Source organism: Chiloscyllium plagiosum, unplaced genomic scaffold (assembly GCF_037043375.1).
Source record: "Chiloscyllium plagiosum isolate Xiang-an unplaced genomic scaffold, Cpla_swu_hap1 HiC_scaffold_8, whole genome shotgun sequence".
Taxonomy (NCBI): Eukaryota; Metazoa; Chordata; class Chondrichthyes; order Orectolobiformes; family Hemiscylliidae; genus Chiloscyllium; species Chiloscyllium plagiosum.
In genome coordinates, this window is record NW_028270146.1 from 20,603,845 (window position 1) to 20,618,896 (window position 15,052).

The 15,052-nt window shown below is 45.1% G+C and overlaps 1 protein-coding gene across 4 annotated transcripts in view; it reads left to right on the forward strand.

Annotated features, from left to right (window-relative positions):
- The window catches only part of LOC122553388 (acetyl-coenzyme A synthetase 2-like, mitochondrial), a 143,284-nt gene that overhangs the window by 63,923 nt on the left and 64,309 nt on the right, over positions 1–15,052 (forward strand). For 3 of the 4 annotated variants that reach the window (XR_015757837.1, XM_043697093.2, XM_043697090.2), the window contains 3 exons: positions 6,425–6,552; positions 10,079–10,142; positions 10,459–10,580. Coding sequence is in view for 3 of the 4 variants with exons in the window: in XM_043697093.2 (XP_043553028.2) it covers positions 6,425–6,552; positions 10,079–10,142; positions 10,459–10,580 (314 nt within the window). In the remaining variant the exon portion in view is untranslated. Of the gene's footprint in view, positions 1–6,424; positions 6,553–10,078; positions 10,143–10,458; positions 10,581–14,671; positions 14,980–15,052 lie in introns of those variants that run through there. The other variant, XM_087989646.1, reaches the window with a different exon arrangement.

A 15,052-nucleotide genomic window follows, 5' to 3' on the forward strand; every position in this document is an offset into this window, starting at 1 on the left:
CATATCTAATTCTTCTAAATACTAATGAGTGTAGGCCCAACCTGCTCAACCTTTCCTCATATGACACGCCCTTCATCCCAGGAATCAGCTGTGCGAACCATTTCCAAATGACCTCCAATGTTTGTACCTTCTTCCTTAACTTACTAAAATGGCCGTGTGGATGGAGGGGCCTTCAGCTATGTGTGATGGGACTGAAGAAACCAGGATCTTTCTGCTTAGTGTGAGAATATTCGAGGGAGAATTAATGGAGGCCTTCTGAATGATGAAGGGATTTGATAGAATAACTATCACAGTGAAGGGATTTGATGGAGAAACTATCACCAAGTGAAGGGATTTGATAGAGTAAAGCTTTGATAAGAGAGACCTTATCCGCTGGTGGGGAAGGGGGATGATCAATACTCAGTGGAAACAGCTTTAAAGATAAATTGATAGAGGAATCCAGTGAGGTTGGTGGGTGAGAGGGGGCTTAATTTCTGAGGGAAGTTTATGAGTTGTAATGTCACTGCATGAAAAGTCACACAACACCAGGTTATAGTCCAACAGGTTTAATTGGAAGCATTAGATTTTGGAGCGTTGCTCCTTCGTCAGGTCACAACCACCTGATGAAGGAGCAGTGCTCTGAAAGCTAGTGCTTCCAATTAAACTTGTTGGACTATAGCCTGGTGTTGTGTGATTTTTAACTGAATGAACAGGTGATAGAGTCAAATTTGACAGTAAGGAGTTGAATGTTTAACTGAAAAAGGCATGATTTGCAGTAAGATGTGGAATGAGACTCATAGAATCCTGCCAGTTTGGAAGCAGGCCATTTGATCCATCAAGTCCACACTGACCCTCTGAAAAGTATCCCATCCTGAGCCAGCCCCTACCCTATTCCTGTAACCCTCTATATCCCATGGCTAATCCATCTAACCAGCACACTATGGCATTTGGCATGGCCAATCCAACTAACCTGCACATTGGACTGTGGGAGGGAACCTGCACAGACTTGGGGAGAATGTGTAAACTCCGCACAGACAGTTGCAGCGAGGGTGGAATCAAACCCGGGCCCCTCGTGCTGTGAGGCAGCAATGCTAACTCATTGGATAAATCTTTCAAAGACACAGCACAATGGGCCAAACGGCCACCTTCTGTTTTGTAAATTATTAAGACATAGATTAGGAGCACGAGTAGGCCACTTGGCCCCTCAAACCTGCTTCGTCTTTCAGTAAGATGGTGGCTGATATGACTATTCATCATTCCCTCCTATTCCTGACAACCTTTCTTACCAAGAATATATCCACCTCTTAAAAATATTCAAAGACTGCACTTAGAGTCATAGAGTCATAGAGCTGTACAGCATGGAAACAGACCCTTCGATCCAACCCGTCCATGCCAACCAGATATCCCAACCCAATCTAGTCCCACCTGCCAGCGTTCAGCAAGGAAAAGAGTTCCAAAGACTCATGGCCCTCAGAGAAAAAGGATTTCACCTCACCTCAGTTTTAAATATGTGACCCCTTATTTTTAAACAGTGACCCCTCGTCACATATACTCCCACAAGACAAGACATCTTCTCCACATCTACACTTATGTTTCAATCAAGTTGGCACTTACTGTTTGAAGCTCCAGCAGGTACAAAACTGGCCTGTCCAATCTTTTCTCACAAGACAACCTGCCCAATCCAGATATTAGTATAAAGATACCATCTTCAAGATTCACTGCACATATTTATCAAGGCTCCTTAGACAGCATCTTCCAAACCCAAGACCATTTCCATCTTGAAGAACAAGAGCTGCAGATGGGAACACCACCTCCTGCAAGTTCCCCTCCAAGTCACTCACCATCCTGACTTGGAAATACATCCCCGTTCCTTCACTGTTGCTGGGTCAAGATCCTAGAATTCCCTCTGTAAGGGCGCTGAGGGCTAACCTACAGAGAATGGACTGCAGCGGTTCAAGAAGGCAGCTCACCACCACCTTCACAAGGGCAACTAGGGACGGGCAATAAATGTTAGCCCAGCCAAAATCCCATAAATGAATAAATAAAAAGCTTTTACTGATTACACAATAAACCCCATGACGTATGGCTTGGCTGCTGGTGAATTGTTCCAAAGCTTGCCTGTGTTAAGTTTGAGAGATGAGAACATTGGGGGAATGAGGAAGGAGCAATGACCCAGCCACGTCAAACAAAATAGAGAAAGGTTGTGACATAGGGTGTGACAGAGTGCAGTATTGCCTGCTATCTGTTAGATCCTGAAGATGGCTGTCCGTAGGAGCTGGAAGGGAGAGGTAGAAGGAACTGCACAGGATATTGAAGATCGATAAACACACCCACAGCTCCTGTGGCAATCCAGTGAGCTAATGTCTAAACAACTTGCTTCAGAATGATTTATCCAGATTTGTGACCTCTTGATCCTTCTCTGTGTCAGTGAAGGGTCAGCCACAATTGAACTGTGGGATTTGGACAGAGTACTTTGTCTCGATGGATCATGTCGGACGAGTTGGAAGATGACAAGCCCATTTGACAAAGTGAAGCTGTCATTTGATGTTGTTAATATTTTCCTCTCAAGGCCAGCTGTCTGTCTCCAAAGCTCATGTGTGTTAGTCATTGTCTGATTTATCGAAAAGTGTAGGAATTACATTCATGTCGGATCATCTTCTGACTGTAAGGTGCACAGGACAGCCACTGGTGTTGGTTTTGCACTTCCAATCGTTAGGATCAGCAGCTGGTACAGCAGGCCAGCAGGCCATTCAGCCCATCAAATTAGTGCTAGCTCTTTCCAAGAGCAGTCCTGTTATCCCTACTCCCCCTGCTCCTACCCCATAACCTTCACATGACTATCCAAATCCCTTTTGAATGTCACTATTGAATCTGCTTCCTCCACCCTCGTGCATTGCAGACCCTGAGCATTTGAAGAAAGAAGATTTATGGGTTGAGTCTGTCGTTCCTGTTCACGTTTTGGAAACAAAATTCCTTTGAACAGTTTCAAATTCGATTTTAACCTTAAAGTTTCCGATAAAGTGGGATAGAAAGAGTGCGTTTGTCAGGAAGTGATTGAACCCAGGTGGATCATGTTGGATGAACTGACCACATGAGCCATTGGTTTGTAGTATTGATTGGTGTGTTCCCACTGTTTGATTCCTGACACATACTGGGTTTTCTGGTTCACAGTAAGGCTATGAGATGGACGGGGGAAAGGATAAAAATCAATTCAGGGTCCCCATTGTGAGCCCTAACCACTGCCTCCTGCTGGACAGCAGAGCCCTGCATTTTGTATAGCCTCCCAAATCCCGCACTGTAATATCGCTGGTACATTGGCTGAGTTCTCAACAATGATGCTCAACCTTAGCTGAGCTGCTGAACAGTCACAGCAAGAGTTCCAGGCATGTGTCTGTGGACATCTCCTTAAGGAAAGGGGATATGTTTAGGGGAGATAGTGGGTTGGATGTATGGTCACTGCTTCAGCAATCTAGAGACCCAGGGTAATGTTCTGGGACAGTGGGTTCAAATCCTACAATGGCATTTTGTGGAATTTAAGTTCAATTTGTTAAACCCTAGAGATTAAAGCTGGTGTCATAGAGTCATAGAATCATAGAGATGTACTGCATGGAAACAGACCCTACGGACCAACTTATCCACGCCAAACAGAGATCCTTAATTAATTGAGTCCCATTTGCCAGCATTTAGCCCATAGCCTCTAAACCCATCCTATTCATCTACCCATCCAGATGCCTTTTAAATGTTGTAATTGTACCAGTCTCCACCTCCTCCTCTGGCAGCTCATTCTATACATGCCCCACCCTCTGAGTGAAAAAGTTGCCCGGAGGTCCATTTTAAATCTTTACCCTCTCACCTTAAACCTATGCCCTCTAGTTTTGGACTCCCCCCATCCTGGGGGAACTATCACCAATCATGTTTAAAATCCATCTGGTTCAGCCATTTCGGGAAAGGAATTCTGCCATCTTTATCTAGCCTACACGTGACTCCAGACTGCCACCAATATGGTTAACTCTTAACTGCTTTCTGAGGGATGCGCAACAAACGCTGGCCTAGTCAGCAATGCACACATCCCATGAAAGAACTAAAAGAAAATTCACAGTATCCTCTATAACAACTCCTTGAATTTATACACATTGTTAACCAACCATTTTAGATGTATTGTGATACACCTCAGGGAGGATTTGAAGCCAGGTTTACTGTCTCAGAGGTAGGGATACTACCATTTCACCACAAGAGCCCAACGTATATTCTTTACATCATGTATGTCACACGTCCACAGCAGGTGGGAATTAAATCAAGGCCTTCTAGCGTAGATGTAGGGATATAACCACTACAAACAGGATCCCTTTAATTTTCAGAGTAAGGTTTGAACTCATGACGTTTAAAAATCAGTAGCAACAGTGCTAACCACTGAGCTGTGGCTAACCTTCTTGCATTTATGTAGTGCCTTTGACATGGCAGAAGGTTCCAATGTGTTTTGCCTACCTATTAGCAAACAAGATTTGACAATGAGCCAGATACGTAGCTATCAGGTGACCAATAACCAATAAGAGGAACTCAGGGAACGGCTTCAAAGTGGATAGAGAAGCAGATATCTAAGTAAAAGAACTTCAGTGGCTTAGGCCATCACTGCCTGTGGTGGGACAGTGAAGATTGGGAATGCTGCAGAGGGCAAAAATAAGAGAAGGGTTGGAAGATCTGATTTAGCTTCAAAGATAGGGAGGGACACGGCTAGGGAGAGGTTTGAAAACAAGCATGAGAGTTTTAACACAAAGTCATTGCCTGAACTCAATTAAAGGTTCCTTGCACAAACAGTCTTCCCAGTTAAGAAACAAAAACAAAAGTTGCTGGAAAAGCTCAGCTGGTCTGGCAGCATCTGTGCAGAGAAATCAAAGTTAATAGTTTGGATCCGGTGACTGGACCCGAAACATTAACTTTGATTTCTTTTCACAGATGAAAGTCAACTGGAGGAAGAACACCTCATCTCCTGCCTCAGGATCCTACAACTACACGGCATCAATGTTGACTTCACCAGTTTCCAAATCTCGCCTCCCCCCACCCCATCCCCCAACCCCATCCCAGATCCAACCCTCCAACTCGGCACCACCCTCTTGGCCTGTCCTGTCCATCTTCCTTCCCACCTATTCACTCAGTGCTCTCCACCGACCTATCACCATCAACCTCCACCTGCACCCACCTATTGCATTCCCACCTACCTTCCTCACCCCAGTCCCAGCCCCACCCCCACCCCGACCCACCCTCGTATTTATTTCTCAGCTCTCTCCCCCGCAATATTCCTGATGACGGGCTTACATCTGAAATGCTGACTCTCCTGCTCCTCACATGCTGCTTGACCTGTTGTGCTTTTCCAGCAACTTCTGTTTTTGTTTATTAATTTACAGCATCCGCAGTTCTTTTGGTTTTTATTCCCAGTTAAGAGATTGTATGGGGTGTCTGGAGGACAGTCGGTGATGTGGGTACATGAATAGGAAGGGTTTAGAGGGATAACAGCCAAGTGCTGGCAAATGGGACTAGACCCGTTCAGGATATCTGGTCGGCATGGACAAGTTGGACTGAAAGGTCTGTTTCTATGCTGTACATCTCTATGTCTCTATGCCAGTATCACTCAAGGATGTTGCAAGGGTTGGAGGATTTGAGCTATAGGGAGAGGCTGAACAGGCTGGGGCTGTTTTCCCTTGAGCATTGGAGGCTGTCGGGTGAGGTTTACAAAATTATGTATAGAGGTTTACAAAATTATGAGGGGCTTGGATTGGGTAAATAGACAAAGCCTTTTCCATGGGGTTGGGGAATCCAGAACTAGAGGGCATAGGTTTAGGATGAGAGGGGAAAGATATAAAAGACACCTAAGGGACAACTTTTTCACGCAGAGGGTGGTACGAGTATGGAATGAGCCGCCAGAGGAAGTGCTGGAGGCTGGTACAATTGCAATATTTAAAAGGCATTTGGATGGGTATATGAATAGGACGGGTTTGGAGGGATATGGGCCAGCTACTGGCAGGTGGGACTAGATTGGGTTGGGATATCTGGTCGGCATGGACGGGTTGGACCGAAGGGTCTGTTTCCATGCTGTATATCTCTGTGACTCTATGATTCTATGTCGAACCAACCCTGCATTGCCTGAGAGGAGAAGAGCTGAAAATGTGTTGCTGGAAAAGCGCAGCAGGTCAGGCAGCATCCAGGGAACAGGAGAATCGACGTTTCGGGCATAAGCCCTTCTTTCCTGAAGAAGGGCTTATGCCCGAAACGTCGATTCTCCTGTTCCCTGGATGCTGCCTGACTTGCTGCGCTTTTCCAGCAACACATTTTCAGCTCTGATCTCCAGCATCTGCAGACCTCACTTTCTCCTGAGAGGAGAAGAAGCAATGAGTCTGACCAAAAGTATAAAAAGGATTTCTAATGCAGTTCCTTCTTCTGTTTTTTGCAGACCATTTCTTCACTGGAGATGGAGCATACAGATCTGAAGAGGGACATTACCAGATCACAGGAAGGTTGGATGATGTTATCAACATCAGTGGTCATAGGCTGGGCACTGCTGAAATTGAAGGTGCAGTGGTAAGTGAAATGAAAGAATTAAAGCTATTACTGTAGATTTTTTTTGAATCATCAGGAAGTGTGCCCTACTGAGGCCCTAATTTCAATATCTATGGGTGCTCTGATGATGATGATGATGTGCTTATTTGATATCAGCTTACTTGACCACTTCAAGGAAATTTGAGAGTTAACCCACATTGATTGATGAGAGGCAGTAACTCTTATAGAAACTGGGTCAGGGACATAGGTGAACCAGTTGAGTTTTTACAACATTCCACAGTTATGTTTATTGCTATCTTTTTCTTATTGCCACCTCCATTCAAAGATTAGCAGGTTAGGTGAATTGGCTGTGCTAAATTGCCCATACTGTTCAGGGATGCGTAGGCTAGATGCATTAGTCAGGGGAAATGTAGACTAAGAGGGTAGGGGTGATGGTGACCACAATTCTGTGACTTTCACCTTGGTTATGGAGAGAGATAGGTGCGTGCAACAGGGTAGGTTTTACAATTGGGGGAAGGGTAATTACGATGCTGTAAGACAGGATCTGAGGAGCATAAGTTGGGAGCATAGGTTGTCGGGGAAGGATGTCGTGGAAATGTGGAACTTTTTCAAGGAACAGATACGACGTATCCTTGATATGTATGTACCGGTCAGGCAGGAAAGAAATGGTTGTGTGAGGGAACCTTGGTTGATGAGGGAGGTTGAATGTCTTGTAAAGAGGAAGAAGGAGGCTTACATAAGGTTGAGGAAACAGGGTTCAGACAGAGCAGTGGAGGGATACAGGATAGCCAGAAGGGACCTGAAGAAAGGGATTAGGAGAGCCAAGAGAGGGCATGAAAAATCTCTGGCGGATAGGATCAAGGATAACCCAAAGGCATTTTATGCGTATGTGAGAAACATGAGAATGACGAGAACGAGGGTAGGTCCAATCAAGGACAGTAGTGGGAGACTGTGTATTGAGTCGGAAGAGATAGGAGAGGTCTTGAATGAGTACTTTTCTTCAGTATTTACGAATGAGAGGAACCGTATTGTTGAAGAGGAGAGTGTGAAACGGACTGGTAAGCTAGAGGAGATACATGTTAGGAAGGAAGATGTGTTGGACATTTTGAACAACTTGAGGATAGACAAGTCTCTCGGGCCTGATGGGATATATCCTAGGATTATGTGGGAAGCAAGAGAGGAAATTGCAGTACCATTGGCAATGATCTTTTCATCTTCACTGTCAACGGGGGTGGTACCAGGGGACTGGAGAGTGGCGAATATTGTGCCCCTGTTCAAAAAAGGGAATAGGGATAACCCCGGGAATTACAGGCCAGTTAGTCTTACTTCGGTGGTAGGTAAAGTAATGGAAAGGGTACTGAGGGATAGGATTTATGAGTATCTGGAAAGGCACTGCTTGATTAGGGACAGCCAGCACGGATTTGTGAAGGGTAGGTCTTGCCTTACAAGTCTGATTGAATTCTTTGAGGAGGTGACCAAGCATGTGGATGAGGGTAGAGCAGTGGATGTAGTATACATGGATTTTAGTAAGGCATTTGATAAGGTTCCCCATGGTAGGCTTATGCGGAAAGTCAGGAGGCATGGGATAGAGGGAAATTTGGCCAATTGGATAGAAAACTGACTAACCGGTCGAAGTCAGAGAGTGGTGGTAGATATACAGCCTGGAGCCCAGTTACAAGTGGAGTTCCGCAGGGATCAGTTCTGGGTCCTCTGCTGTTCGTAATTTTTATTAATGACTTGGATGAGGGAGTCGAAGGGTTGGTCAGTAAATTTGCAGATGATACGAATATTGGTGGAGTTGTGGATAGTGAGGAGGGCTCTTGTCGGCTGCAAAGGGACTTGGATATGATGCAGAGCTGGGCTGAGGAGTGGCAGATGGAGTTCAACCCTGCCAAGTGTGAGGTTGTCCATTTTGGAAAGACAAATAAGAATGCGGAATACAGGATTAACAGTAGGGTTCTTAGTGAGGTGGAGGAACAGAGGGATCTTGGGGTCTATGTTCATAGGTCTTTGAAAGTTGCCACTCAGGTGGATAGAGCTTGTAAGAAAGCCTATGGTGTATTAGCGTTCATTAGCAGAGGGATTGAATTCAAGAGTCGTGAAGTGATGTTGCAACTGTACAGGACTTTGGTTAGGCCATATTTGGAGTACTGTGTGCAGTTCTGGTCGCCTCACTTTAGGAAAGATGTGGAAGCTTTGGAGAGGGTGCAGAGAAGATTTACCAGGATGTTGCCTGGAATGGAGAATAGGTCGTACGAGGATAGGTTGAGAGTGCTAGGCCTTTTCTCATTGGAACGGCGAAGGATGAGGGGTGACTTGATAGAGGTTTATAAGATGATCAGAGGAATAGATAGAGTAGACAGTCAGAAACTTTTTCCCCGGGTACAACAGAGTGTTACAAGGGGACATAAATTTAAGGTGAAGGGTGGAAGGTATAGGGGAGATGTCAGGGGTGGGTTCTTTACCCAGAGAGTGGTGGGGGCATGGAATGCGCTGCCTGTGGGAGTGGTAGAGTCAGAATCTTTGGTGACCTTTAAGCGGCAATTGGATAGGTACATGGATGGGTGCTTAAGCTAGGACAAATGTTCGGCACAACATCGTGGGCCGAAGGGCCTGTTCTGTGCTGTATTGTTCTATGTTCTATGAATGGGTCTGGGTGGGATTCTCTTCGGAGGGTCGGTGTGGACTTGTGGGGCCAAATGGCCTGTTTCCCCACTGTAGGGATTCTATGATTCTATGATTTAAAAATTGGTTGTGGTGGAATTTGTTTCATAAGCTCTACATTTCACTATGAGCTGGTGACACACTTCCATCCTTTCTGGAGTTTCATTGGTGGAATTATGTAAATTTAGATATTGAACAAATCAAAGGGTAGAGGGTAGAAGGCAGGAATATGTCATTGAGTTAGAGGTTCAGCCATGATCATACTGAATGGTGCAGCACAATTGAAGGGCTGAATAGCCTACTCCTGCTCCTGTGTTGCTATTGCTGATATCCAGGCTGTAGGCATTACACACCACCCGCAGAACAAAGGTCTCTTCAATTTTTCCTAACAGACGCTCCTACATTTAACATAATTGGGCCCAGTTGATGGGCCTAGAGTTGACTGTTTGCTTACCACTTTTGCAGGGAAGAGGCCTGGACTCAATCAGTGCTGGCTGTCCAGTCGTTGCTAGATCGGGTCCTTTTCATAGGTGGCTGCAGGGACTGCCTGAAAGGAGCAGAAGCCTCATTTTAAAAGTGAGCTCTGGCTTCTGTGCCTGTTTCAGAGCAGGATTACTGAACTTCTTCAGCCGAGTTGGTGCTTGCATTAACCATCTCTGATTGACATCTGGGCCCGAGCTGCCTGAGCCAAAAGCGAGAGTGTGCCACTGGAAAAGCACAGCGGGTCAGGCAGCATCTGAGGAGCAGGAGAATCGAGGTTTTGGGCATAAACCATTCATCAGGAAAGGGCAGTCCTCACTTTCTCTGTGCTTGGGCCAGAAGCCTGCTTTTAATCTCCCAAACAAATTAAGTCTCTGACCGCAAGGTTTCTTTGAACTTTCAGAACCAACACCAAGCTGTGGCCGAGTCTGCAGCCATTGGATGTGCCCACGAGATCAAAGGGGAAGGTAAGGACAGCACTGAGAGCATTCTGGTTTCTATGGAGAATCAGAGACAGGATAAAGAGTGAAACTGAGTGATGGCTGCAGGCACCCTTGCTGCCAAAGTTCACATCTGACTCAGGTCTGAAGCCCCTGTCCTCAGGGAAAGGAGATACTATTGAGACAAACAAGGAGCAAGTGACCCAGCCAATGTTTCCCTCACTCAAATTCATATCCCTTCAATCGCGGGTGGATCAGATTTGGATTTTGAGCGTTTCACTGTGGGGAAGATCAGTGCTTGGGGTAAAAGTGAAAAACCAAAAACTCCTGTTTCTTTTCTCAGGGTCTTATGTCTTCATTGTTCTGAAGGATGGGATGGTCATTGCTGAGGACGTCTTCGATAAGGAACTCAAAGACATTGTCTCCCAAAAGATAGCCAAATATGCTGCTCCTGATCAAATCCAGGTAGTGATCTGACGTCAATCCCTGCTTTCTTGTGTATGTTGTGCAGAGTGGACAGGATTGACTCTAACTCCAGTATACTCAAAATGTTCATAATCTATGGGGCTGTCCATTTATAACACCATGGGCTAGAACAACAGGAGCTCAGCAGTCTGATAGGATCATGCACTGGCTTTCTAGTGCTTTGTACCATGGAGTATGGGGGTGTAATTTGGTACTTTTGTTCCCTGCAGGTAGAGTTTATATCACGGTCATGGCACACAGACAGATACAATGGTTTAAAGGTTTGTACTTTGGAATTGATGAAATTACCTTTTGTCAGTGATCTCAGCTTCAGGACAGCTCTGCAGGGGTTCCCCGGGACTGTATCCTAGGCCCAACCATCTTCAGCTTCTTCATCAGAGACCTTCCCTCGAGCCTAAGGTCAGAACTGAGGATGATTGCTGATGATTAGTGTTCAGTTCCATTCAGAATTCCTCAGATAGTGAAGCAATTGATGTTCACACACAGAAAGACATCCAGGTTTGGGATAACTGGCAAGCAACATTCATCCACTAAGGTGCCAGGCAATGACCATCTCTAACAGGAAAGAATCTAACTAACTTGCCTTATTATCATCATGGAGACGTCTAGTGAGGTTAATCTTTGGCTACCATCGACCATAAACTGAATCAACCACAGGCCAGAAGAACAGATCAGGGGCTGGCAATTCTGTAGTGAGCCAGTGAGAGCAGTGTAAGCCAGTCTAGACAGTGAAGGTACAGAATCAATCTCCGCACTGGGGCAGAACTGACTCAGGCCATGATGCAGTGAGGGATTCAGACAGTGAGGCAGAGCCAGCCTAGACACGAGGCAGAGTTAGTCCTGCTGGTTCTCCACCTATAAAAATTAAGAGTATGATAGAATACTTTGCACGTCTAGATTAGTGCAACTCCAACAACACTAAGAAGCTCAGCACCTTTGTTATGATCCTGGTGAATGGTAATACTGGCCAGTCAGATCCCAGAGTGAACCCTGGCTTGGTAGACCACAGGTTTTATTTTTGGAATATTTTATGCAGTTCATCACTAACAAGCTGTTATGGGCTGAGTGAGAAGTACTGTTCTTAAAAGTTTTGGCTTTTAAAAGTAATGATAAAGAACAATGGACAGTACAGCACAGAAACAGGCCCTTCGGCCCTCCAAGCCTATGCCGACACATTTTGCCCTTCTATGTTAAAAGGCTGTTTAATCCCTTGACAACCTCCTGATTAAGTACATCTACAAAGCAGCAGCCATCTTGATCAGCATCACCTTCAGTATTCATTCCCTTCATTACTGATGCACAGTCACTGTTGTGTGTACTATCTTCAAGATATATTGCAGCAACTCACCAAGATTCCTCCACCTCATCATATCCTGGTTAGTATAGTAGTTAGCATTCTCCCACCTTGGTCAGTAAAGGACACTGGAATTCAATTCCCCAATGGGGAGTTTATTGATATTATCAGCAAAGGAATTAAAGGTTCTGGGGGAAAAGGAAGAAAAAAATGGAGAAAAGGAAGAAAAAAATGGAGATGGGAATGAGCTCATTGAATGGTGGAGTAGACTTGATGGATCATGAGAGACACGGATAGGGTGGATAGACTAGGTCTTTTTCCTGGTGGGGGGGGGGGGGGGGGGGAGTCCAAAACTAAAGGGTATAGGTTTAAGGTGAGAGGGCAAAGAAATAAAAGAGACCTAAGGGGCAACTTTTTCACACAGAAGGTGGTGTGTGTTTGGAATGGGCTGCCAGAGGAAGTGGTGGAAGTTGGTACAATTATATTTAAAAGGCATCTGGATGGGTATATGAATAGCAAGGGTTTAGAGGAATAATGGTCAAATGGGACTAGATTTATTTGGGATATCTGGTCGGCATGGATGGGTTGAACCGAAGGGTCTTTTTCCATGCTGTGCAGCTCTATGACTGAATGGCCTATTCTTGCCTCTATATCTTACGGTCTGACAGCACTTTGCAAACCTGGGACCTCAACCACCGAGATGGACAAGACAATCTCTCCATCTGCAAGTTTCCCTTTAGACCACAAACCGTCCTGATTAGGAATTATGTTGTTATCATGGGAAAAAGAAGATACCCCTGACGCTTGGTCGTCAATTTCCTTCCCTGTTCTCAACACCTGGGTTTCTAGGTGAAGAAAGGTTACTGGAGAGTTGGTCTCCATCGGACACCAGCCTTACTCCCTGGAGAAGATTAGGAAGGGGAGAAAATCAAGCAGGTGAGGGAACACATTGCTGAGATATGGCCTGAATCACAGAACAAGTTGCCCAGAGTCTGAATCGTACCAGGGGAAGCATGATCATCAATAATGATAGAGTGTGGAGTATCGTGTATTCCCAGTCCCTTCAGTACAGATGTGGGTGCAATGATTTCAACCCAGTGTTTTGTAAGTAATTAAGTCACCGTTGTGGTTCTGTTCGCCGAGCTGGGAATTTGTGTGGCAGATGTTTCTTCCCCTGTCTAGGTGACATCCTCAGTGCTTGGGAGCCTCCTGTGAAGTGCTTCTGTGATCTTTCCTCCGGCATTTGTAGTGGTTTGAATCTGCCGCTTCCAGTTGTCAGTTCTAGCTGTCCGCTGCAGTGGTCGGTATATTGGGTCCAGGTCGATATGCTTATTGATTGAATCTGTGGATGAGTGCCATGCCTCTAGGAATTCCCTGGCTGTTCTCTGTTTGGCTTGTCCTATAATAGTAGTGTTGTCCCAGTCGAATTCATTTTGCTTGTCATCTGTGTGTGTGGCTACTAAGGATAGCTGGTCGTGTCATTTCGTGGCTAGTTGGTGTTCATGGATGCGGATCGTTAGTTGTCTTCCTGTTTGTCCTATGTCGTGTTTTGTGCAGTCCTTGCATGGAATTTTGTATACTACATTGATTTTGCTCATGCTGGGTATCGGGTCCTTCGTTCTGGTGAGTTATTGTCTGAGAGTGGCTGATGGTTTGTGTGCTGTTATGAGTCCTAGTGGTCGCAGTAGTCTGGCTGTTAGTTCGGAAATGCTCTTGATGTATGGTAGTGTGGCTAGTCCTTTGGGTTGCGGCATGTCCTCGTTCCGTTGTCTTTCCCTTAGGCATCTGTTGATGAAATTGGACTCATAACAGCACACAAACCAACAGCCACTCTCAGACAACAACTCACCAGAACGAAGGACCCAATACCCAGCATGAGCAAAACCAATGTAGTGTACAAAATCCCATGCAAGGACTGCACAAAACACTACATAGGACAAACAGGAAGACAGCTAACGATCCCCATCCATGAACACCAACTAGCCATGAAACGACACGACCAGCTATCCTTAGTAGCCACACACTCAGATGACAAGCACCATGAATTCGACTGGGACAACACTACTATTATAGGACAAGCCAAACAGAGAACAGCCAGGGAATTCCTAGAGGCATGGCATTCATCCACAGATTCAATCAACAAGTACATTGACCTGGACCCAATATACCGACCACTGCAACGGACAACTGGAACTGACAACCGGAAGCGGCAGATACAAACCACTACAAATGCCGGAGGAAAGATCACAGAAGTGCTTCACAGGAGGCTCCCAAGCACTGAGGATGTCACCTAGACAGGGGACGAAACGTCTGCAACACAAATTCCCAGCTCGGCGAACAGAACCACAACAACGAGCACCCGAGCTACAAATCTTCTCACAAACTTTGAATTAAGTCACCGTTAAGTTCACCATTTCTTGTATTGTTACAATAGATAGACATTACTGACAAGGCCAGTATTTAGTGCCACTGCCTAACTTGAATAGTTTATAGACATTTCAGAAAGGCATTTATGAGTCAATCATATTGATGAATATCTGGAATCATATATAGGCAAGGATAGCTGATAGGCTTCCCTAAAGGATATTTGTGAACCAGATAGGATTTTACAACAATTGATGATAGCATCATAGTCACCATTACTGAAATTAGCTTTCAATTCCAGATTAATGCATTCAAATTGCAATGTGACACATGTCCAAAAGCCTCAAATAACACTAATCTAGTGACATTACCATGACACCACTGTCCTCTAGCTTATCTCTCCACGCTTCAGGCTCTCTGCCTTCATTCCTGATGAAGGGCTTTTGCCCGAAACGTCGATTTTGCCTGTCTTCGGATGCTGCCTGAATTGCTGTGCTCTCCCAGCACCACTGATCCAGAATCTGGTTTCCAGCATCTGCAGTCATTGTTTTTACCCTGAGGGGTAAGCCCTATGAGAATGGATCCGCTCTAAGTGAAATAAACATGACAAGTGCATAGAAGGTAAAACAGTGCCCCAAAATCTGAGCAAATAAACATTTCAAAGAATCTCAAACCAAGACAACAATGTGTTTTTGTCATACCTTTAAAATTGTAAATCATCCAAAAGCACTTGACAGGAGTATCAGACTAAATTTGAGACTAATGTAACGTCTTGGTTTCTGATTTTGTAATT